Here is a 25,689-nt window from a genome sequence, read left to right as displayed (position 1 = left end):
AGCAGATGGTCTTTGAAGAGTTTTTATATTGAGTAGTACAGGCAAAATAATATAGTAAATTTTCTCTATGCGGATAAGTATGGTGGTGGATACAGTACCTTTATCTCCCCCCCCACCCCATTTGAAATACAGAGGCAGAAAATCAAAATGCTTTCCCTAGAATGACACTCACATGCACACACAATATATACATAAATACATTTATATGTAGATGTTTACATATACATATATATATGCACATAAATGCCATCTCCAGAGGCCTTTGTTACATATGATATGCATGTAATCTTGCTACACTCTGAATATAGGCATATGATATTAAACTCTCAGCCAGAATTATCACCTCAGTAAGAAACCAAAAATTATTTTATTTCATTTTATTATTTTAGTTTAGGGTAGAAGGACATGAAAATCAGCAGGTGGGTAGAGATTGTTTTGTTTTGTAAGTCATTTTAGTAATTTTTTTGTTTTGATTTTTTTGCATTTATATGTTAACTCTTCCATTTGTTGTCTTTATGGTACATATCATCTTTATGAAATGGAAAATGCCTAGAGATTAGGCGTTGTTTGGGGTGTGCTTTTGGCATTGATAAATGCCATTACTGGTGCAGAATTGCACAGTGTTTTAGCACAGACCCACCAGAGTCACATTGCCTACCTTTGAATCCTGACCCCATCACGCCATGGGCATGGTGATTTTTTTGTCCTTCTTGGGCCTTCCATTCCTCAGGTACAAAAAAAAATTTAATAGGAGATAATCAGTGAAATGTGCTTTGCACAGTTCCTGGCACAGAGTAACCATTTGATAAATATTGGTTATCATTATTTTATAAAAATTATAACTGTTTGAAAGTAATACCATTATTATTTATCAGTTTGTTGGATATTTGTACTCTGATTTTTTAAAATAATTATATTGAAAACCCATTTAAGAAATAAAAAATACTGGGAACATATTAAAAGGGCCCCCAGAGCTGAAATCAACAAAACATTGAGTGACTTTCCTGGGCATCAGTGAAAGGGATGCCAGGATAAGTTACCACTCAAGTCTATTAGGAAATTACAATTCAAGGACAAAGAAAGCTGTTTCCTCATAAAGTTAAGAACTTGGATGACCTCAGTCACCTGTTTTTGTAGAATAAGTATTAGTTTATTTGTCTGTTAACACTGGGCAAAGGGCTGTAATTTGGTTTCTTCTTTTGGTGCTGATATGGAATATAAACACAAAGGTGATCTTCAAGTGAGGGTAATCATTTCAACTTGATGACTGATAACTATAGTTAGCATTATCAAAAAACCATCAGAGTTGTGTATACAGACATGCACAAATGGCTTGGAATTTGACACTGAAAAATTTCAAATTGAAAGATACTACTGTACACAATACTGAACTGCTTTAATTTTGATCTTATATTAATTTACATTATTTTTAGTTCTCAGTAAAATGTTGCTGGACATTCTTTCCAAAGTGCAAGTTTCTGTAGTTGTGATTTTGACCACAGGACCAAGCTTTTGTGTTAAAGGGATTACTTGAATTCTAAGTGGCAGTAGCATCAAAGAGGAAGATCACTTTCAGGTATGGCTGAGGTTGGCTTTGTGTTATAGGAACTTCAGTCCCTGGGGTTCCATAAGCAGAAGGACTAGTTAATTTTTTTACTTACAGTGGAGCTAGTTCTAAACTAAAAGGCCAAGCAATGCAGAGAAGCCATATCCTCAGGTGAATCTGCTACCAGTGAAGCAGAGTTTTTCATTTGTTTTTTGTTTGTTTTAGTAGTATTTTGTCTACTAGAAGTTTATGGAAATCATAATACCTCCTTCAAAAGTAATTTTAAAAAGTTCATTATATTCTTAAATGTGACATTTACATTTTCTCAGAGCCCACATTATTTTTTTGGAAAAAACAAATCATTACAACAGTTATCTTTGGATGGCTCTTAAAGTTTTTCTGTATTTCCCAAAGTTTCTACAGTTAATATGTATTTTATATTCAGTATATGTATAAATGTTAGCTTTTACAAGATCAAGTACATTGTGTATGTATTTGTTTGTTTATTTTCTATGTCTGTACTTCTGTGAACATGGGAGTAAAGAGTGGTGAGTAGGAAAGTTCCTCCTGTGGCTAATTCCTGGGTGTTGTCAAACAGGGCTCCCAGAAGCATTTTTATGCTTCTAAATGCATTTTTTATGTTGGGCTCCCAGTAGCATTTTTATGTGCATATTAAAAATAAGAACATACTTGTTCTCTAATGACCCTCTAATTTTAAAAGAGGTGGATCAAAGATGGTGATGAATGGGTGATAGTATTGAGCCTAAGGGAAGAAAGACAACAGGACTTCAAAATGCCACTCTCTGTATGTTTATCATTTCCCTAATCCTACTGACAAACTCCAGAGGAGAATGTCTTTCTGGTTTTATAGCCAGAGAGAGTGAAGCACAGAAGATCAAAAAGTTTGCACAACATTCAGGAAGTAAGCCTCAGACCATGGCCCCTCTTCAAAGCACTAGTTCATCCAGCCACTTACCATCCTGAAATTTGCAATGCGTGATATTCAGAAGCAGCAGGTACTTGGTGGCCTCTAATGCTTTTCACAGCTTCATAGGATTAGAAATCTTCTCTCAATAAAGTATAAACTTTCTTCTAATTAACTGCGGGTTTGGTAAAAATAAAGCGTGGAAAGGCCCTTTTCCTTCTGGTTTGGTAATAATAAAGCGTGGAAAGGTCGTTGCCTCGTGTGTTTCAAACACAGTCTTGAAATGAACTAGGTTACAAAACTGTATTTCCAGGTGCTGCTGTTGGTTGAGCTTATTTTGCAAGAGGGCAAGGAGCTTTTCCCCATTTAAGTGCTTAAACAGTTTCTGGATCCCGGTGAGGTGTCTGTGAGGGTTTGCTTTTTGATTTCTCTCTTTCAGGTTCTTGCCAGTGTTTCTGGCTTCTTATTACAGAAAGAATGAGGGTAGAAATGAAAGCACTGTGGTAAATAATACAAAAGTAGCGGAAGGATGGCCAGAGGCATAGGGAGTAGTTCTTGACTCTATTGTCATCCCTCCCAGGAAGAACAGGGAGTTCAGTGGTGCGCTGCTGAGACTCCTATCCCCACCTCCAGGGGCCAGCAGTGCAGACTCAGGACTCAGCAAGCTTCTCTTTGAGGGAAGGGAGAGGCTGCCCCCGCCACAGGGGCCAGAGTGGGTGGCTCCAGTTCAGCCCATGGTCTCGAGGGCAGGCTACCGACAAAGACTTGGACAAAGATTCTGTCATTATACATTCGGTATATATTCAGAGATAATGTATTTTTTTTTTTGATAAATTTATTTATTTAGTATGTATGTTTGGCCGCGTCGGGTCTTGGTTGCTGCGTGCGGGCTTTCTCTAGTTGCGGCGACTCGTTGCGGTGCGCGGGCTTCTCATGGCACGGGCTCTAGGCGCGTGGGCTTCAGTATTTGTGGCTCGCAGGCTCCGTAGTTGTGACGCACGGGCTTAGCTGCTCCATGGCATGTGGGATCTTCCCGGACCAGGGCTCGAACCTGTGTCCCCTGCTTTGGCAGGCGGATTCTTAACCTTTGTGCCACCAGGGAAGTCCCTATTCAGCGATAATTTAAACCTTACATAATTTTGAAAAGGATAGGCTATTTATTGAGGACATTTGCCACTGAATTGCTAGAAATAATTCTGTGACTAAAATGAGACGGTCTTGAGATATTTGGCAAAAACAATTTCTGGGCAAGTCAAGAGTGAAATATTTCCATCACTAAAATTATAACTAATTTTCTTTATGCTTTGACACGGAAAGAAAGCAAGACTGATAAATTACCCTAAATGTTGTATATTCTAAATAAATATTTTATAGTGCTTGGGAATGAAATAACAACCAAAGATAGAATTAAGTGTTTTAATACACATGCACATGCTTTTCAGTTTAGAGTGATTCAAGTCCAGTGTAATTCATGTGAAAAATTAAAAGACTTATTTCCAGGGATTGATTTCAGAATGATACTGTGCCTTGGCCAAGATGACTAAGTTCTTAGAAAATAAACTTTGTAGTCGGGAAATTATAAAGAATAAAATGGAAGAAAAGACTGTACCTTGGGAAAATATCTAGATTTTGTATTAGTTAAATTTTGGCTCTCTGAATAATCTCTCCAAAGAGCAGTGCCCCTCAAAAGATGTAATTGTGGAACAAAGAGGGTGCAAAATAACACACGTTTCCTTTAAAGTGTGTTCCACCCCTTTTCTGCTTTATTTTCCCCACACTTTGAATTTCAAGATCTCTGTGTAATTTGATGATGACCATAACAACTGGTCTAATTATTGGCAGCAATCCATTTACTAACGTCACCCATACGCTGCTTGTGCCGAAGCATATTTCATGAGGGCTGTTTTAGGTCACTTAAGCCCTTTCCAGAATTGTTCATGAGTGAGTGAACCATTTAGTTGCAATGTTCTCAGTTAGGGTCATGTCCGGAAGCTTTCTGTGTAGAATAATTCCATTCCCTTTTGATCAAAGAGTTCCAGCTAGCTAGATCAAGAAATATCCCGTGGAGATTTTGGAAATCCTTCTCATGAACTATTCATACTAAGAAACACCACGAAAGAAGTCTGGGCCTGGGTTTCTTACTTTCTTCCAAGCAGGATGTTCACAACTTTCCTTGACTCTCCCTGTCCCTCTAAGACACGTCATGCTGACACCTTGCTCCTGCATCCTCGGCACAGTGTCACTGAGGTTGCTGTAGCAACAGCACACACGGGGTAACATTCCCCCGTAACTACGGCGGCTGGGACGTGAGTCAGTTGAAAAGTTTCACTGATTTTTATTAGAGTATGACGCAGTCTTACGTCATCCACAGTTCCGAGCCCATCCAAGGCTCACGCATGATGATGCAGAGCACCTGATGCTCATCACCTTCCAACGTTAGATGGTCCAGGGACCTCTCACCAGAGCCGTTGCCGTTGCTGGCTCCTTCCACAGCGCCCCTCAGTAATACTTACCATAAGCAGCAAAGAGTAAAACTCAGGCCCCGCTGCTGGATCTCCGTTTCTACTGTTATATATCCTGTGCGCTTAATAAGTGCCAGTGACCTTGGTTGATGATCAAGAAGCCCCTCTTTTCACCCAGGGAACTGGACAATGGTTAACATCCCAGAAGACACATCTTCACGCCCGTGACTGAGAAGAACATGTGTTGAAGAATAAGGATGGAATTACTGTAATTCTCTGTGGGGATTTATGAATGAGAAACTTACTATTTAATATTGCTCGAAAGTGGTCCTAGAGTGATCAGTGCCATCTAACGTGGGCTTTGGTTTGTTTTTCAGACATGGAGATGACCTGATTGTGACTCCCTTTGCACAGGTAAGCCCAGCTTGCTGAATGGACAGGTTTCTCACTCATCTGAAAATTTAATTGCGAGGGTTAGTTCGGGTTCTTAATTTCATTCTAAATCAAACACAAGTACAAATACAAATTCTGTGGTTCATTCCAGTAATTTAAAAGCCATGCTAGAGAATGTGACCTTGGCCATATTGGTCTGTTTCCTATAAACCCTTAGACCCAATGAGTATCTTTGCTTCAAATTACAAATTACCCAAGTGACATACTTAAATGGGACCACATTTCCTTAACTGACATAAGCACTAAAAGAGGAAAGCTATATCATGGATTAAGTTACATTTAGTATAATTAGGTGCATGATCAGTGCTTGAAATTCCGTATTCCACTTCAACCTGATGCTTTATTTACTCTTTTTTTAAACACGTTATTTGTCCAAAGATTTAACTGAGTGACATATTTATGTTTATTTGTTCCTTTTAGGTATACAAATCATGAAAATACTTTAACCACATGACAGAAATGCTAGAAGGTGAAAAAACCATCTAAAGAATTTTGGAATATAGATAAAGTGGTTGATAATCCGATATTCTTTGTATAGACCAGTGCTTCTCAACTCTAGCTACGCATTAGAATCAGCTAGAAAGATTTCATCCCATGCTGCACCTCTGATCAATTGAATCCAAAAATCTGGGGGTTGGACCCAAACACCTGTAATTTTTAAAGGCCACGGTATTTTCTCAGGAAAAGTTGAGAGCCACTGGTATGGACAGACTATGGATAGAATGGGATAAAACTGATTCAACCTGGGACATGAAGCATGTTTAAGGCCAACACTGACTGTTAATAGGAAATGTTAAATATTGGAATACAAGTGATCTAGAGGGTTATAAAAATCATAATCAAGGCTACATCAAAACTAGCTCTACTGCCTTGGGCAACTCACTTAACTTGCCTAAGACTGCTTTTTTCCAATTGGTAAAACTGGGGACTCAGCTGGATTAAGATAGTCAGGGCCCAGTCAAAGCCCATCATCTACTCTTGCTAAATGAATGAACTTGGGCAACTGACTGAACTTGGGCAAGCCTGGTTTCCTCCTCTGTGAAATGACACTTACAAGACTACTCACCTCATAACGTTGTCAAGAGATTGAAATAGTACCAAGCTTGTAAAACGCTCAGCACAATTTCTAGAAAATAAAATACTTAATGAATTTTGTGTTGTTATCAGTAAGGGTTCTTTCATCTCCAAAACGTCATAATACGCATTGTTTTTAAAAAATGCATAATGGCAGTGTTTGGATAGCAGTATTATGTATGATTCTTCCACTTTTTCAAATTTCCTGAAATTTTTTAATTGCTATAATTTAGACCAAAAATTTAATGAGTCAGTAAATAGCAAAGTATATAGTGATCTTTTTCATTGATGCAGACAATTAAAGATAGAATGCAACCACCATCCTTTTAGAAGGTTAATGTCTCATTTGCTTCAAGTTTTGCTGGATATCATTAGTTCTTTCTAATATCTATATTTCTATGTTCAAAACATTTACAATCATATGTTTTCATAATATTTTGTGAGAGCAAATCTTACAAAGCTAAGGACTTTTAATTGGTTGCTATTGAGAACCCATAACTTTATATCTAAGAGCTCAGAGCTCTTAGATATAGAGCTCTCAGTAGACAGAATAAATCAGGCAAAATAATATATAAATAACCATCACCAAATGTAGAAACAATCATTCCAACTTGAGTTTATTTAGGTTATTATTCTTGCTTCTAACTAAAATCTCTAGGTATTGTAAGAAAAATATACATGAATATATAGTAAAATATGGAAAAAAATAATCTGTATATGATACCTTATCATCTTACTTCAGGTAGTATGTATGAATCTCCAACTAACTGGTCAATAAATTTGACTTGAACCTTGCTATTAGCACTCTTAAATGCTAAGGAAATCTAGTCTTTTACATAATTAGACATTTTTTTTAGTGTACTTACAATCTCCAAAAAACTAATAGAATTTCAGTATACTGAGAAATATATATATGTAAAATATCATTTAGTCTGTGTTAGTGAACTGTTTAAATAAATAAGATATATACTTAATGCCCTTGAAATTGGAACTTTGAATAAAACCAGCTCTGTGTAATTTGTAAGCATATATGATGCCTGAAAATAATCCTGGAATCTATTTAGGAAAGTTTGCTTATGATTAGCTTAATGACTCATGACACCTTATAGAAGGTGGTTATTGCCCCAGAGGCTGCAGATTCTTTTTCAGTGACTTCATCACAGTTTTCACAAATGACCTTTTACTAGGGTATATGATCTGGAAAGCTCTACTAGAATTTTTTTAAAAAGCCTGTTTAACCCTGAACAATTTTGATAGAGCATCTTTGGGGAAGCAGGTAAGAAAGAAGGCCCAGTTAGTGGCAGTTGTCTATGGCCTTCTCTTCAGCCCGATTGGGCACCACTAACTTATTTCGTTGACCTAACCAATAACGCCTCAAATTTTTAATACAGGCTGGAGTATTCACCATTTAATGCTAAATATTATAATGCTTAAGCTGTAAGATGTTTATGTCACTTGAATTGATACCAACATTATTTGGTCAAATATACCAATGGACAGAAGACAGTGGACATTAGACAGGTCACTCAGGGAAGTGTTCAAATAGGCCAAAGATTTCCCCCCTTTCCCCAGCATGCTTTGGGGTTTGGAACTTCACACTAGATTATTCTGGTGAAAAAAGCCATACTGCTTTCAAAATAAAATCTTTTACATAGAAAAGAAATATAAGCAAAAGAAAGAAAAAGAAAATTTCCTATAATTCCAAACCCCAAAATAACTACTACTGACATTTTACTTTCTATCCCTTTCGGTTTATTTTTCTGTGCCTACTTTCCTTCCCATAATTCTTTAAGATGGGCCTCCTACTCTAAACTGGTCAAAGTCTCTTCCCAAGCCCATCTTATCTTCTGCCTTCTCTTGAGAACTCATTTCTTTATGCTTGCCTTCATCTCCAAAACACGAAAAGATCCCTCCCTGTTGTTTCCCAGTCACAGTTTACTGTGAAGCTAAGAGAATAAAATCTTAAGTTACGAGAGAATTTAGGAAGACGTGTAAGGTCATATTCCACTTTGATGGATAGGGCTGAAGCATCGTGCACAGACGTAATCTTCAGCAAAGATCCTACAATACAAGATCCTACAATACCCCTCCAGATTCTATTCCCAAGTCTAAAACACTGTCAGGGTTAGAAATTCTTGCTGGTGTTCAACCTAAACACTTTCCCACTTCCAATTTCTTATGTTTTCCCCTATAAGCTCAGAATCCTTTTGATCCCCAGGAAAATAAATATTTTATTGGTTTCCATTTTGAAATATTCTCCTGTGTTTGGGTCAAAATCTTTTGGTTTGGGTATTCCCTTAGGGTAAGTGTTGACAGGAATGATGCCGTGTCAGCTGATGCCAGTCGGCAGGTGGCCTTTTCCTCCCAAGGGTGTAGTCACAATTTGGCCAGAGTTCTTGAGGGGACCAAGGAACACCAAGGAGGCACAACACTGATGAAATGTAGGGAACCCTGCTTTGTAGTCAGTTGCCTCCAGCCCCACCTCCCATTATTTGTGTTGCATCATTTGTGACTACCTTGTAAAACTCTAAGTCAACTAGAATCCTCCTCTGGAGGTGTGCAATATTAAAAGAAGTGGAATCTTTGGTTAAGGAAAAGATGGGAAATATCCAAGTATTATCCTGGATCCTTGGAGAGACCCTCATGTCATTCAGACTCAGCAGATATGCCTGATTTAAAAATACAGGGTAGGAACAAGCAAGTCATTCCACCTTTACTCTTACCAAAATACAGCACGTGGGATAATTTTAGGAAAAATGCAGTGGTTATTAACCCTGTAGAACATTACTGTTCCTTGGTAATTGGACACTGTCAATTTTATAAAAATGCCCTTGCGTGTCTCTTCCCCATTTCACTCAGAAACAGTAACCTTGTGGTCTCATCGTTGAATCCAACAGGGTCTCCCTGCCTGGCTAAGAAAGAAGAAAATCATCACATTTCAGTTGCTTATACCTGTTAGGTTTTTTTATCCTTCATTAAAATAAATTTCAGTAACATGTTCTAGGAATCTAAGTACTTTTGGGGTTGAACTATATGAAACTATCAATAGTCAACCTTTGCTGACATACAAAAACGGCAAGTTCATATAGTTTAACCAAAACGTAACTTGGAAAGAGGTTTTCTATCAAAATGACCTCTTTGTCTTGTAAATAATCATAATTTGGCTCCAGGTTTTTCTGGAGGTAAAACCCAGGCAAGGAGTTCTTTCTCCCTCCTCGGCCCCTCCCACCCCACCCAACCCAAGGCCTGTGGCAACTCATGGTCTGTGTTTTAGTGCCATCTAGTGGCATAAAGTATATTTGGAATCAAAAACAATCCTCAAAACGATTTTTTTGTTTGTTTGGTTTTGGTTTTTTTGGTTATTTTTTAAGCAGGAGTTTTTTTTAACACAGATGTTATTGCCACATCTTTTTTTTTTTTTTAAAGCAATCTCCTCTTCAAACCTTTATAAGAAATTATTATTATATAAGTACACATTTCCTTTAGGCTAGTGTGTTCAGATGTTTAACTTTTTAATGAAGTCCACATTTTCCTGCCATTTTCAGTGACTCTTATTGGTTAATAGACGTTTAGAAATACCTAAGAAAGTCTGAGATTAGTGTGTGCAAATAGCATTTAATCCCTCTCACAGACCAGTACAACTCTGTGCAAAAGTTTTCCATAACACTCATCATTTCTTTCTTAAAGTGTATTATTTCTCCTCATTCCCAATGTATTTTGACCTTGACTGATTATACTTTGAGGGGGGGCAGAAGAGAAAGAAATGACCTTAATTTCTAACTGTTGAGCTGTGTGGGAGAAAACCTCAGGGACCTTTTTGGGTAGCAAGCATTAAAGAGTGAAGAAAATTATAGGAGCATCAGAGCCCTGACTATAGCTCTTAGAGGGTTGAATTCAAGAAGGGTGAGAGCTGCCCTGCAACAAAAGCGAAGAAAGATTGAACCCTAACTAAGGGGCTTATGTAAAACTGTTTCTAGTTTTTCCCCACAGCCTGTAGTAGCAGATGTCTCACTCTTTGTGTCCTGCAATGCAGGCGAGAACAGAAAAGACTAACCCAGTGCCTTTGGGATGTGGTCACCCAGGATCACTCGACTCGACCTAGGGCAACACCCCCTTATAACATTTGGTTGAGACTTTTATTTACACTTTTTGCCAGTATCATGTGTCATAGTGCAGGTGAGAATAGTTAATACTTAACATAACATGTATAAAATATTATTTGTCCTACCACAAAAAAAATAATGTAATACTTGCACACATAGGGAATGACGTAGCTACAAGGTTATTTACTGCAGCCGTGTTTGTAAAAGTGAAATTTAGGAGACAATCTAAAAGTCAATGAGGAGAGGGCACAGGCAGCTGAATGGAGAAGGGGCTGAAAGGGAAATTTCTTTCTTCACTTTCTATTTTGAAATATTTCATCCATATAAGAGAAGCTATCTAGGAACTTTCTAAAATATAAAGAATAGTACTAAAATCAACAGTTTAAGAAATAGAACAGTGCCAAGATTTTAATGCCCTGAGTGTCCTTCCCGGATTTCATCTATCTGCCTCCTATCAGAAATAACAATAATTTTGCTTTTTGTCTTTGTTATTGAGAAAGAGACAATCTACTTTTGCTTAAATTCTGTACCATGTGGGGATAGAGATTATGCAAAAATAAATATAAAATTTAAAAATTAAATTTAAATTAAAAACCAAAATAAAATCATCTAATTTAATATCTTTATCATAACAGAGGCAAAAACCTGTATACAGAAAAACAAGTGGAGTAGATCTTTCATGAAGTAATGCTTCCTTTCAAATGAGCATAAAACATGAATTACCTGCGCTACTATTTCTATTTGCCCAGCTGTCAGATGCAGTGCACTTACTATAATTTATTAAAATAAAGTTCTCTGAATTCTGAGGTTAAATTTTTGCCTAGAATAAGGATCGATCAGGGGGTACAATAATCTTATTTAAAATGCTTTATTAGTGTATTTGATATTCAATTCTTAAAGCATAAATTCAGCCTGCATGATTTTTCAGATTTCTTTCTGCATCACTCAAGATTTCATGCCTAATAAAAGACATCATGGTTTGATGTCAGCAGTTGGCTATTTGAATACTCCGTCATAGGCAGCGTGACCTTTCGGCAGTGTGAGTTGTTTATCTGTGATAATGAGCCAGGTTTTTCCAGTGACTGAGTTAATCATGGTTGGCACCTTAGGAATCACCGTTAACTCCTTCAGGGGATAATGCTGTAGGTCACTGTCCCAGGGCATAAACAGTATCCCAGTGACTTAGAAGAATTAATGCCAGTTTCAAAAATGTCTGAGACATTTTGTCTTAAAACAAAATTTAGACTGACTTTAGTCTAGGCCAGCGCCAAATGACAAAATTCTGGAAACAGCTCTGGAACCCTTGGAGCAATTATAAAAAATGTGCCCTGCTCCCACTGCCACCGGCATATTGTCAGTTATAGGCATTAAGTAAATTCCCTGTGCACACGCCAAATCATTAAATGGAATGTTGCCATAATGGGCTAATATTCACTGAGTGCCTTGTGTTTGCCAGGCACTGTTCTTGGCACCTAAACTGTCATTTCATCTCATTTTCACAGCAACCCTGTGAGGTAGATGTCACTATCCTGGTGTACAGATGAGAAACTAAGGGTCAGAGAGATGATGCAACTTGTCCTAGTTCACACAATGACTATATAACAGAAGTAGGCAGTCTGGGGTGTTATTGGTACCTAATGAGACATCTGAAATCTATGTTTTAGGTAAACTTAACATTGTGGTTGTCACCCAGATGACCCATAACCTCACCTAATATAGGCTCCGCCCTGGGGGAGACTTGTCCATTCTAGGAGGAAGTGAGGGGGGTAGAAGGAGACAGTGCTCTTGTTGCTTTTCTCTCCTAGTCTTTCGATTCTTTTGCCACTTTATAGTTTCACTAGAATTAGTAAAAGGAGGGGCTGTCAGAGATAGTGGGACCTATTGGTCCAGCCTTGTGTATGTGGATATGTTGTGTCTATGTATTCATTTATACAACAAATTTTTCTTGAGTGTCCTCTGTGGGCCAGGCACTGTGCACATGGACAGTCTCATTTTACCTGAGACCATATAATTCATGATTCAGATAATCTTAACGAAGAAAAGAATCTCTGTTTACCAGCTAGAATAACCATGTGGCAAAGGTGAAAAAACAATTTAAAATTTACTTTGTTTGCCAATTTCAAGATTACGGCATTCTTGGTGAACGTTTGAAGAGAACTTGGGGGTAATTTTGTTTGACATTTTGCCCCTAAAGTGAGACTTTATTAATATTTTATATTATGCTATTTCAAATATGCATAAAATGCAACAGCACGCTATCCATATTGCCTGGGATACTGTTTTAGTGGCTGGGGAATCCAGGAATACTGTGGAAACTGCTGCTATTGTCACCATATTCATAGACGATGAGGAGAAATATCTGGAAAATCCTTAAGTCTGGCCTCTCTGGCTTTCAAATGGATCCATGTAAACTTTACCAGGTGCTGGGAGATTCTTCAGTACTATATGAAACTAAGTTGCAAGCAATATCAAATTTTCACTTAACAAACCATTTTTAAAAATCACCAAACCACTTCATATTGCATTAAAGAGGGCCTTATTTCAAGAAGTTTAAAGAATCATTTTTGTTGTAGGTCTTGGCCAGCCTGCGAACTGTACGGAACAACTTTGCTGCATTGACTAATTTGCAAGACCGAGCACCTAGCAAGTAAGTTATTCATTTTTTCCCCCCTCCTTCTGGCTGAACTTTTATACAGTGTTTTTTCCATTTGATTGAACTCAAGGCAGTATATTAGATTTCTCTGAATCATTGCCATGCTGTCTAACCATTTACACTAAGTCATATGAAGTCCTGTTAATTTTCTGTAAATACTTTGTAGTGATGGTTCTCCTATCAGAAATGAATCAGGATGGCAAATAAATATGGTGATTCCATCTGTCAGAAATCACCTGGCAGGATCAGTCCTCTGCCCAGTTATTTACACTCAGGGTAACTTTATAGGTTTGGCTTAATTCATAAATTTACCATGGGCAAATAACGTCATCAAGCTTTGAAGTCAACCCAAAGTTATCCTCTTACTTCTAAGACAACCATTACTTGGAGAAGTGTCATATCATAGGGAAGATCTCTAATTCTCTTGCCGTTACTGACTCAGATCAGCAACAGCATGGAAGTGTTAACAAAATGGGGATTTACGGGATAACAGGGGAAGCATTTGAGAGAGAAAGCTAAGATGGAAAATAACTATAATTTGGGGGTCCTAATAAAGATGGAAAATGAAAGAAAGAAAATTAATTTTCTAAGATTAAATGGAAAACTGATTATTCAAATGCCATAATTTTGACAATCTGTTATGAATAATACAATATTATCATTAAAATATCAACTCTGAAGAATTTTCCAGAAAAAAAAACCATTTCTTTAAATCAATATTAAGAGGACAGTGAATAGAAATTTATTTGAACTTATCTAAGCATATAAAATTTTGTTGTAATTACTACTTCTTAAAGAACACATGAAAAAATCTAAACTTTCCATCCCATAATAATAGAATCTACCTCCCAAATTCACATTTTCCATGATTAAAAAAAGCTCTGGCCATTATGCACATACTTCTTGTGATAGAACAAGGTTTTTTTTAAAAAAAAAAATCAATATAAATGCCACAATGCAAATAATTGGAATGGAACCCAGAGGTGTCAGTTGACTGCCATGTGTTGTAGGTAATGAAATTTTGCAGTCCTGTTCCCTTAGCCTGAGCATTTCTCACCTTCTTCTTCCCCTCCTCATCCACTGGGCTAATTGTAATTCATTCTTTAGGTTACAGCTTAAATATAATTTCATTTGGGGCACTGTCTCTGACTAACACCCAACATGCATGCACACCCACAGGCCCCAACCTGGGTGGTATGCTTTTCCATTGCCATCTGATTGCATCCTGTCCTTAACCCCTGCTTTAGCATGTTTCTCTCAGTGTCCAGTTGCCTATTTGCTTGTCTTAAGAATGTCAGTTCCCAGAGAGCAGAGGTCGTATCCAGTCCACGTTTGAATTCCCAGTGCCTAGTGTAATACCCAGCACAGCGTCATCTCTCTGCACGTGCAGCAAACTGGCTGGAAGGGTGACGCCAGGATGCAGAATGGGAAACCTGAGGGTGGGCTTCAAGCTGTTTGTTCATTACCAAACACATCTTCCACGTTCAATCGCCCCTTTGGGGCTTTTGGCATTTGGTAGCTCCTAGGTATAGTCACCTCCTCTTTGGAAAGTCTCCACCCTGCAAGAGAAATGAAATTACTGGTGTCCCTTACAAACTTTTTTAGCCTCAACTTTTGTCCAGGAAATTGAGATTTTTGTCTTTGAAAGGTGAACAAAACTTTATAACGAATTCCTTTTATGCTTCCTTCAGACTTGGTCACTTGTGTAACAGCATCTCTACCTGTGGCAGACACATAGTTGTTCAACAGGTGTGAAGGCATCAGGCTGGCCTTTCTGTCCCCAAAGAGATGATCTGAGGCCCATTCTATATGAGACAGAGGTTTTCAACTGACTTACAGGGACAAAACAGATTAAAATGGAAAAGAGCATCTAGAGGAGGGTAGAAAATCATACTTTATGCCTGAACTTGACCTGCTTTGTAATGCCCTGGGTGAAGTCTAACCAAACAGTATTATCTGGCAGACCCTAAGTAAAGGTGTTTGTGGTCTCTCTTTTGGTCGATACAGATTTGTACCTCCTTTACTGATTCAAACCCAATCAGCCTTTTCAGGTATCAGAATAGTAGGACTCAATCTACACACAGATAACTCTGTTCTGTTCAGTGATAGCAAAATGGATATGGATAGCAAAATGGTACATCACGTGATGAGTCGAGGGAGCCAGAATTCCCCCGCAGGGTACTCACAGTGCCACTAGAACACTCCCAAGCTCACCGCTGGATTTTGTGGAAGGCATATGCTAGCTTGCATGATCCACCTTTACTATTTACTACAAGAAAGGAGCCTAGAAGGATGCCTCTGAAGCCCTGACCCCTGAAGGTCCTCACTTGCACGTGGCTGACTTTTGCTAACTCGCTGCTGGTTCCTGTGCCCTTGCTCTTCCTTGTCCTTGAGATTTTCCATTCCAGAAGTGAGTTCTGGCTCATTCTTCATTAAATGATTTATCACTGTAGCCATGGATCAAATGATCGATATTTTCTGCTTGTCGTTACTTGTTGAAATATCAAGTTCCCAAGTGCCAGTTGTAGGATTGAAATCAAAAGAAGATAATAGAAACAAGTCCATGATGTGGTTTTCAAAACTATAGAAAAGTTTAAAAATATTTCTTTGATGCCTTTCCTAGACAAAATAAATGCTTTCTAAATTTTCACAGAGCAAGGACTAAAAAGGAGTAATCATTATATAAATGATTTGAATAATAAACTCTCAGCAAGTAGATATCTGTTAGTATATAGACCAAAACTATTTCAGAGTAGCAGTTTTAAACATTAACCTTTCTTTTTTATAAAGCATTAGTTAAGTTTCAAATTCCCCCATTTTATTTCATAATAAAGACTAAAATAACTCAGAAGTAAATGTTGGTGCATTTTCAATCAAATGCAAATTTTCAATCCCAAACTGATATCAGTAAATTTAAGAGCAATAAGACAGAGCCAGATGCTGACTGGAACCAAGGCAGTGGGAATTTAAAAAGTACCAGACTGCTTTCCCCATGTATCTTCCAGCCCTGCTAAGAGATTCATCATCTCAGGAAGGCAGATTGGACCAGGGCTCTGCAGGAACCTGCCATCTGCACAGGTTCCACGAAAGCAGCCTAAAAATAAGGCAACGTAGCAGAGTGCAGGCCCTAGAATCACATTGCTTTAGTTCAACTCTCAGCTTTCTTACTTTGAAGAAGTGATTTAAATGTCCAAAGCTTGTGTTTTCCTCATTGGTAAAATGGGAACCATGAGTCTGCCTGCCTTAAGGTTTGTTATGAGGGATTAAATGAGATAATTCATCTAAAGTGCTCATTTAGCGCAGCGTCCGACACGCAATAAGTCCGTATTAAGTGTTAGCCACTACTAGAAGTACCAAAACAAACAACCCCCAGAAATGAAAACAAACATTTTTCAGACACCCTTGAATGTATCTATTTTCTAAAATTTTCTTAAAGATCACTAATTTTAAGAGCTTTCAATTGTAAGTAACAACTTTATAAGGTTACATTTCAAAAAAAATTAATGGAGATTCCATAAATGATATTTTCTTCAACATAATTGATTAAGCAGTGGATACATTGTGCTGGGCTCTTCAGGGAATACAAGTTAATCAAATAGCGTGGGGTTTTGTTTTTGTTTTTGTTTTTTACCCCAAGGGGTTTATAATCATCGTGTGAAACTTCGCGAACATCTGAAAAATTAGAGAATACAAAATAGAATTGATTTAAGTACCTTTAGTTTATAGTGTTTCTAAAGTCTCTGTAGCATCTATTTGGACCCATCGTTAATATACCCCTCTAACAAATGGATCAGAGGTGTTTCTTAATATAAGGAAATAGAAAGGAAAAAGTTGAAGTATAATAGCTTCTCAAAGTGCAATATAGTTTACAAGGGGTCATTCACTTCTGAATATATAGGCAATCATGAGAATTTATGCCAAAAATAAAAGTTTCTTAACACTGTATTAGAGAAACCAATTGTAGACTGACTGCTTTTTCAAGTTCAGAAAGTCTGTGTTTGCTCTGTAAGCCCTGGCTTAATTGAATACGGTCAATCAATAAGGACTTCCTCTTCTCTCTTGTCTCTGTGACATTTTCATCAGCTTTATTTACCCCAAAGTCTATCACCATGTGATTTAGCTTTTTTTTTTGACATGTGATCTGAACTATAGTACAAAGGGTACCTAGGAACTTGACTGGCTAGTCTGAAAGAAATCTTCATTTGCATGTCCTAACTTAAAAATAATCCTTAAATTTAAATGGCATATCTGAAATGACTCAGAGAGTCCTCAGACCAACAAAGTATCATATATTTACAGCTCTGTATTTTTCTCTCTTTGTCAGAAGATCACCCATGTGCAACCAACCGTCCATCAACAAAGCCACCCTAACAGGTAAGAAGGACCTGGGAGATTATTCTTCTCACATCTAGGAAAAAAGCATATTTTCCAAGATTCAACCTTATTAGCACCAATTGTTTCTGCAATTCTAAAATCTTTAAGAAATTAATCCTTTCTTCTCTATATTATAATTTCTCTCACTGATCTCACAAGCTGTCCACTTAACCTATTGGAAAAACTTAACTGATGTGCCATTTTTTTAAAACAAGTTAAATTTTTGCTCTTACTCGGTTGAGTGTTGCTCTGGGCATTTGTATTTTGAGAGATAACATTACCTTCGAAATGCTGACCATGTTTCCGAGCTTGTGTTATCAGCATGATGTTAGTATACGGTAGCTTGGTTTAATGAAAGTCAAAGCATAAATAAAAGGTACCTTCTTGGTTAATGAATTTCCCAGTTGTGTGTAGGAAGGAACACCATTCCAGTACTCCTGATTTGGACCCAGAGAGTTGAGATTAAATTCAGTCGGGGAGAGGAGAGAAGAAGTAATTTTACAATACAGAAAAGTTCAATGAGATCAAAAGAACAGATGTTTGGGGAAGAGAAGTGGATGGAAGGATGAGGGGCGTAGAGGTCAGAAGAATAAAATTACTCCGATTCCTATTAGTCTATTTTAGACATGGGGCTTGACCTCAGCCGAGCCAAAAACAGAACAGATGATCTCATTTTGCTAAACCTGAAACCGAATTGAACTCATTTGATCATTTCTTGAAACCCCAATTGATTCATTAAAATAATTGCCTGGAGAAGAAAACCCATGTTTTCTAAAATTATTACCAGAAGACAATTAACATATTCTCCAAACTAGACCAATAGTTCACTTGATTCAAGTGTCTTCTTTGGACTCCAGCTCATGATATGCAGAGGAGCTCATTATTACATTATTAGTGACTCTACTTTGCTTGAAAGTTAACTTCATCATGTCCAGTCAGGACCTTTCAACTGGGCTCCTTTGTGGTCACCACATCTAAGTGATTCTGGGACAGTCGTTAATGTTGGTCTTTCCTGAATGCCTTTCAAATGGGACTTGTGTTCCACTGACTATTACATTATTGGTTCTCTTTTCCACGTGTATCTTTCAAGATCTTATTGGTGATGATTTTCAACTGGCATTTCATAGTCTTATGTCTGGTTTACCCATTTTCTTCTTGGCATTGGTCAAGAGATGAACAATAATTGAAATTCCTACAGATTAAAGTAAGTTCTTTGAGTAACAGATTTCTTCTTCAGAAACCCCAATTTAATATGAAAGAGCCCAAATCTACCTGGGGCCTCTAATGAGAGAGACCGCATGGAACCTGGTCCCCAGCCCTGCTCCCAGCACTAGACCTGACCCATATAAAGAGGGAGACCGTCACCCCCTTTATCTTTGCAATAAGTAAGACTCCTCTGACCTCACAGTCTGTGCAGAACTCAGTGCTATTTTGGTCCCTGAAAGCTTGTAGCCTGAGGTCACATATGAGCCAGCCCCACAGAGCATCCTACCAGAAGAGCAGCTGCAGGTACCAGTGGAGGCTGCTGTGTCCACCAAGAGGTTGTGGGTGCTCCGTGGTCAGGGCAGCTGTCCGGCCACCCTGGCCAACGTCTGGCACTGATTAAAGAAGGAGTAGCTGCACTCAGAAGGCACAGACTTGGTCTTGAACACATCTGAGAGGCCCCGTCAAAGCTCCCAGAAATTTCACGTAGTGCTGAGGCCCGGAAGCAATACCAGAGGGGACTGTGGGCCACGGAAATCTGGGCTAATATGGCCTCATTTGTACCCACATGATCTTGACCTGAGGCCTGGGGACGGTGGGGCTCTAGAAATATCTTATTTAGGAAGGGAAACTAATTAACTGTCATTAAGGGCTTTGTGCGGCTGTGTTCATCCCAAAGCACAATAGGAAATTAAATGACTAGTGAATGGAAGGCTTCTTCCTTGCCCAAGAATAGCAAACCGAGGTGAAAAAGTCAGATGAGGGGGTGAGGGAATGAGGGCAACAGCAAGGGACATTCCTCTCTCTGAGCTCATTCTGAAAAAGTATGCCCTTAAAACCATAAATCATGAAAACAGTAGTGGTTGAGACTTCGATGGAAGACTTCAGACACACAAAAGGTGGTGCTTGTGAATTCCTGCCCTCAGCAGCTGACAGCTCAGGATTTAACTCCAAGTTCGCTCCCTGGCAAGTGAGTGAAGTGGAGAAGAACGTTAAAAAGAGTCAGTGGGGCACGCTGGAAGAGGAACTTGGCCTTCTTAGAAATTTTTCTTAGGTTCTAGAGGAACAGTGTAGTATACAGGTAAGTTCATGGTTGGTCCAAAAGGCCGCTGTGGTGGACAGGCGCCTCTGGAGGGCAGCTCCGTAGAACATCACTGACAGGGCGCTCCTGGAATTGGGGAGGCGGTGGGCGGGAAGCTGCTCTGCATGTCCAGAATCCAAGCCATGTTCTATCATGGTAGCTGTGTGGCTCTGGGCAGGTTACGTAGCCTATCCCTGCCTGTTTTCCCATTTACCAAACAGTGATCGTACGTCATGCAGTTATTGCTAAATAAATGAGTTCATTTGTACAATGCTCTTAGCATAGAGTAAGCACTCAGTGCATCATTTTATTTTGCTTTGTTGTTGTTTTTATTGGTTTTTGTTTTTAGGATTCATGCCTAGTATGTAACTAGGGGTGATGGAAAGAACAGGCCAGAGAGATGAGAAAAGGAAAGGGAAGAGTGAAAGACAAACTGGCAAGGTCATAGGAGTAAAAGTTATGGATCCCCCCCAAAATGGTCAAAATGCACACACTTCCTTTGTGCCTGTTATAAGTGGGGCCTCTAATTGCTCCCAGCACTGTATCCCGACCTCTCATCACAGCCACAGGCATTGGTGCCTTTGTGGTGTGGATGATAAACTATTGTTCAGGATTATTTTCAAAGTTGAAGAACTTATTTTTGAGTCACAGAACTTTGAAGACAGAAAATTAACTCTCCATAAGTCAACTTCTTGAGTTTTAAAAAAGAAGAGTTAAGAACTTTAACTCTCTCTCTCTGTCACACTACGCCTTCTAAACTTGCTCCCGTAGAACTTAGACTACTCTTTTCCCCCTTGGAGGTTATTCCATTTGACATGTGTTAAAGCCAGGAAAGTTTGATTTTATCTCATTAGGGCTAAAGCATGTTAGTTGGTTGCCAGATTTTATTTCTATACATAATAGGTAAATACATAGCTCTACAACGATTTAACAATTTTTCAAAAGATAAAGCTTCCAAATGTGCATTTAGAAAAGAGCCTTCCTGCTAAATGGCTCTTTGTTCTTTAGTGTGATATAACAAAAAGACTGGTGTGTGGCATTTGGGGGCCTGAGTGCAAACCCTGTCTCTCTCATTCACTTTATTCCCTCGTTTGAAGAATGGAGATAGGAGTTCCTCTCAGTGCTGTTGCAGGAATTCAAGGAGGTAAGTTAGACGAGGAACAGAAACCTGTCATGAGTAACTCACCAAGTGTTTTCTTCCTACAACCCTCCTCCATGCCTGACATTTTGTTGTTGTTCCTAAAGCTATTTTAAGAACGGGTAGCGTAGAGGAGGAGGACCTTGGTGATGTGTCAGCTTTACTCGTGCACTTCATTTATGATTTGGTTTGCAGACAGTAACGATGGGTCATTTTTAGGAATCCCTATACTTAGTGCAAGGCTCACGTGCATAGGTCCTTAGCGGATGGTGAGTAGCAGAACTAAATAGTGTGTTGAAACATGAGGGGGCAGCAAAGAGTCAGAGCTGCCCAAGCCATACCTGCGTTGTGACATTGAGCCCTGGCTTTGGTGTAGAGCCATGTCTTTGGGGGCACGGTTGGTTCTCTTGAGCATTTCATTTTCAAATGATGTTCACTCAAGAAAAGAGTTCTGTGGCCATCTCATGAGACCTTGTCACGTCTCCACGATATCACTTTACAATGTTTGTTATTTCCATATTTTCTGTCCCTTTATTTAATCATATTTAAACTGAGGATTTTCATGTGAGAATGTAACTGAGAGAAAATTTATTTAAACTTTTCTGTTTTAAAGATGAGAAAACTGAGACCTAGTGAGAGAAAATGCTACTTAGAGGCAGAGCCAGGAATAAATGCAGGACTCCTTTTTGCCAAGTCTAGGATCCTTCTTATACATAACCCTATAAAATTATCCATCAAATGAGGGTAGCCTTGAGACCCACCATTGAAGTATATGTTTTGGAGAAAGTAAAAGAAATCTTACAGGATATTGATTTCTGGGTAATAGATATAACATTGGATTTTCTTTGTATATGGACCCAAAAATTTGAAAATATCCTGTGCCGATTTCTCACTGGACAGGTCTTTGTATTTAGAGCTATTTTTATTATATCCACAGCTTATATCTTAGAGGCCCTCAGATAAGTAAAGTTTGGCAGACTAAGGAGAAGATACAACTTCTATCCGTGCAATAAAACTAGTACAATTGCCCACTCTTTACCTGTAGAGGGAGAGCAGGAACAAGCGTAAAATAACGCAAAAGTAGTTTTAGTTCAAAAAAAATTTTAGGTATATCTCCACTCATATTTTTTACCCTGAATATTACTAACTCCTTAAAAAAAAAAAAAAAAGAGTGCATTTTCAATAGAATTTAATCAGTTGGTAAGCAGAGGATTTAAAAAGTAAACTATCCAAATATAGTAGTTAGTCAAAATACAATAAGACACTTACTCTTGTTTGTTTATTGATCTTCCAAAGCACAAAGCAGTTTCTAAAATCCATTGAAGAAAAAAAAAAAGCAAAGATTTTTAACTGGAACAGTTATTTTGTTATTACCGGGACTAATCATTTAACACTTTGCGCCACTAAAGAAAGGAAACTAAACAACTACTTTATGTGACAATAGCAATGCTAGTGACTTATGTAGGTTTGCCTTTTAAATCTGCGCGTGTGTGTGTGTGTGTGTGTAATAAAAACAACTAGTGCACATAACGTGAAAAGAAATATATATATATATAAAACAGATAGTAGTTGGAAGCACAAGCCACTAAAGAAGTCAAAAGAGACCTCAGTGAGAGCAATACGTAAGGGCTGAGGGGACATCGAACTAAAAATGTATGTTAGGGCAGCAAGTGTGGGGGGAGGACGAAGACCCAGCCGTTGCCCTGGAAGTCTCACCCTCCTCATCAGCCACGAGCAGGCACTAGCTTCATCCTGCAGCTGTTTTTCTCCTTTCTTTTAACAAGAGCGAAGATTGTGGCGACGCTTTAATGATTGCAGAGAATGAGTGCGCAGTAAGCTGTTTTAGGAACGTGATTGAAGAATGCTGAGTACACATTATGCTTAATAGCTTTAATAAAAAATTAATAAAAATTGTGTATGTGAGTGTTAGACATTGGCTTTTGTGGGAGCTTTTTGCTTGTTTTACTTTTATGTTTAATACATCTGATGAATGTGGAGTATTCTAAATTTTTTGAGCCAGAGAAGTTTACTTTTACAAAAATCCCCACGTTAAAAAGACCTCTCCGGGAAAAACATTGAACTAAAAGATTTGCTTAAGTGCATAGAGTATGACTGCTTGTTACTTAAATTTATGATCTTTTAGAGGCGTCAAAGCCTGTTTTCTTCCTTATAGGCTAACTTGTTTTGCCTTCTTATACGTTCACTAAATAAGTAGAGTTATCTCTACTAATTTGTAAAAAGACCAGGTCTGACAATCACTTTTTGACCAGGAATTGATTAAAGTTATATTTGGTTTTCTAAACAGTAAGAAAACAAGTGAATGTCACAATCATGGGAAAATATAATTTAATTGTAACTGTATTGCCTGAATATCTGCTCTGGGTATTTTGTTATAACTTTAATTGAAACAATTAAACAAAACTGCATATTCATTGAGTCCGAACAGCAAAAAGGTTATGTATGAGTGAAACCATATAGATCGAAAACCCAACTTTCCTCTTACTAGCTATGTAATCTTGGTCAATTTACTTAAATTCTCTAAGCTTTCATTTCCTAATCAGTAAATTCTAAGTCAGTGATTAGCATAGTGCTTGGTACCCAGAATGTACTCAACAAATGTTAACTTTGTTAACATTTGGCACGCAATAAGGTAGGCGTTGGAAATAAAAAGATGAGTAAAAGGTGACTACTGGCTTCATGGAAGTCACATGGGGACACCGAACGGAACCATGAAAAATTAACAAGCTAAGTGCCACGACTGAAGCAAATTCAAATACATATAGGTATTTGAAGGAGAGGGCAAGTGAGTCTACCTAGGGGAAGCTCCCTGCTGAACTTAGAAGAAGGTGGAGTTCTCCATATGGTTAGAAGGAGAACACCTCATGCCAAGGGACCAACAACAGTGAGTGCTGGTTCAGCTCAGGGGACTGGGGACAGTAAAGGACAAAAAGAGTTGAAAGATCAGAACATGATCTCCAAGAGTAGATTAAGGCAGTAGCATGAAGAGCGTTAGAAGTCAGTGTAAATAACAGTGGACTATATTTTACGGGCAATGGAAGATCATCAGTCATTTCTAAGCAGAGGAACAAGTACATATGTTAGAATGACAATGTTGGAAGCTGCATAGAAAACAGATCGAAAGGAAGAGAGACTAGCGGCAGCCTCATACTCATCCAAAGGCCGTTACAGGCCAAGTACCCACTGAAGATCATGTGGATCTGAACTCGGGTGGTGGTGTTGGGGGTGGAGATGAGGAAATGGATTCACAAGTCTTTTCAGAGAGTTGAGAAAGCTTGGTGGGTGATTAGACTGAGAAGTGAGGGAAAAGAAGAGAAAAATGAAGTCATACACACAGGTGTTCATCACAGCATTGTGCATTTGTACAAGAGACGGAAAACAACCCAAGTGCTAAATAATATGTGAGTTCTATTTAAGTATCAAAAATTCCATAATAACAAAATTTAAATAACTTATTCATGAGAAAAATTTTGTAATGTAGAAAAATGCACCTAATTTAAAGAATATATGTTACAAAGTTCTAAGTAAGCAATAGGCACACATTTCATGTATTTTAATTATGTTTATTGTATTTAATTTAAGACATTTTTGGATGTTGACTGGTAACTAGCAAAGGCCAATTTTACATAGAATCTGGTGACAAACTTGTAAGTATCTCTCAGATCAGTTTTCTGTTTGCCTCTCCTCACTAGAAAAGGTACTAATGAGACACTGCCAAATGATCTTTCAATATTATTGTGCCCCAGTGAGCATTCACTGTATTTTCAGATAATAATATGCGTTGGATAGGGCAGCACTCATGGTGGTTATTGAGCTTATGACAAGACAGTTCTATTATCCTCCAATCGATCAGAAAAGCTACCATGAAAATAGAGGCATTAAAGTCACCAAAGTCCCCTTCAGCCTGTATCCCTTCCTCACCACCTCGAGTTAGAAAAATGCAACATTTCCCAAACCTGCCTGATCTAAGGAACCCCCAAGGGATCCTTGAAAATAAACATGAAAAAACAGATTCCAAGACAGTGCAGAACAAAATCTTTGGGATAAGGCTCAGGATCTATATTCTTAACAAGTGCTCCAAATTAACGAATCAGCCAAATTTGGGAGAATAATCGGATACTGAATGAAGTAGGCAGGAGTGCTGCTCTGGACAGTGTTGACATTGCGTTGCTGGAAAGTTGTTGGAAAATCATTGTCTTTCTGGAAAATGTATATAGTGACACCCACACCCCCCATCCAACAAACAACGCAGCCTAGGATAAGCAAGATAATATGTGTGAAGTGCTTTGCGATTAGCAAAGGAAATACAAGGTGACATTATGATCTGTGCCATCCTCGTCATCATGTCTATGTTTGTGTATGAGGGTGGGAGTGAGTTCGGGAAATGTTATGTTTAGTAACTGTATTCTTTTTGTCTTCTCACACACTGTACCAAGTCTCCTTTAAAAAAAAGAAAGAAAGAAAGAGAGAGAGAGGAAGAAACAACAAAAGCTGCATTCTTAAGTCACTCCCTTTATCCACAAAGGGCTTCCCACCCATGTATGCCTTAAAAAGTATTCCCCTAGGCACACTCAAATACAAGACTGTGGTAGGGCAAAACAATGAAAATTCCTTTGGGTCTAATTTCCCAAATTTTCCTAGTTGAGTGTTACACTGAAT

At 38.2% G+C, this 25,689-nt stretch overlaps 1 protein-coding gene across 9 annotated transcripts in view; it reads left to right on the top strand.

Annotated features, from left to right (window-relative positions):
- Positions 1 to 25,689, top strand: part of PDE4D (phosphodiesterase 4D) — a 721,935-nt gene that overhangs the window by 511,599 nt on the left and 184,647 nt on the right. For all 9 annotated transcript variants that reach the window (XM_061189275.1, XM_061189273.1, XM_061189277.1 and 6 more), the window contains exons 3-5: positions 5,311 to 5,347; positions 13,137 to 13,210; positions 17,541 to 17,590. In XM_061189275.1, coding sequence (XP_061045258.1) covers positions 5,311 to 5,347; positions 13,137 to 13,210; positions 17,541 to 17,590 — 161 coding nt within the window. The remainder of the gene's footprint in view (positions 1 to 5,310; positions 5,348 to 13,136; positions 13,211 to 17,540; positions 17,591 to 25,689) is intronic.

Source organism: Eubalaena glacialis, chromosome 4, assembly GCF_028564815.1.
Source record: "Eubalaena glacialis isolate mEubGla1 chromosome 4, mEubGla1.1.hap2.+ XY, whole genome shotgun sequence".
Classification (NCBI taxonomy): Eukaryota; Metazoa; Chordata; class Mammalia; order Artiodactyla; family Balaenidae; genus Eubalaena; species Eubalaena glacialis.
Note: the sequence above shows the minus strand (reverse complement) of the source record. Positions and strands in the feature narration are given on the sequence as shown.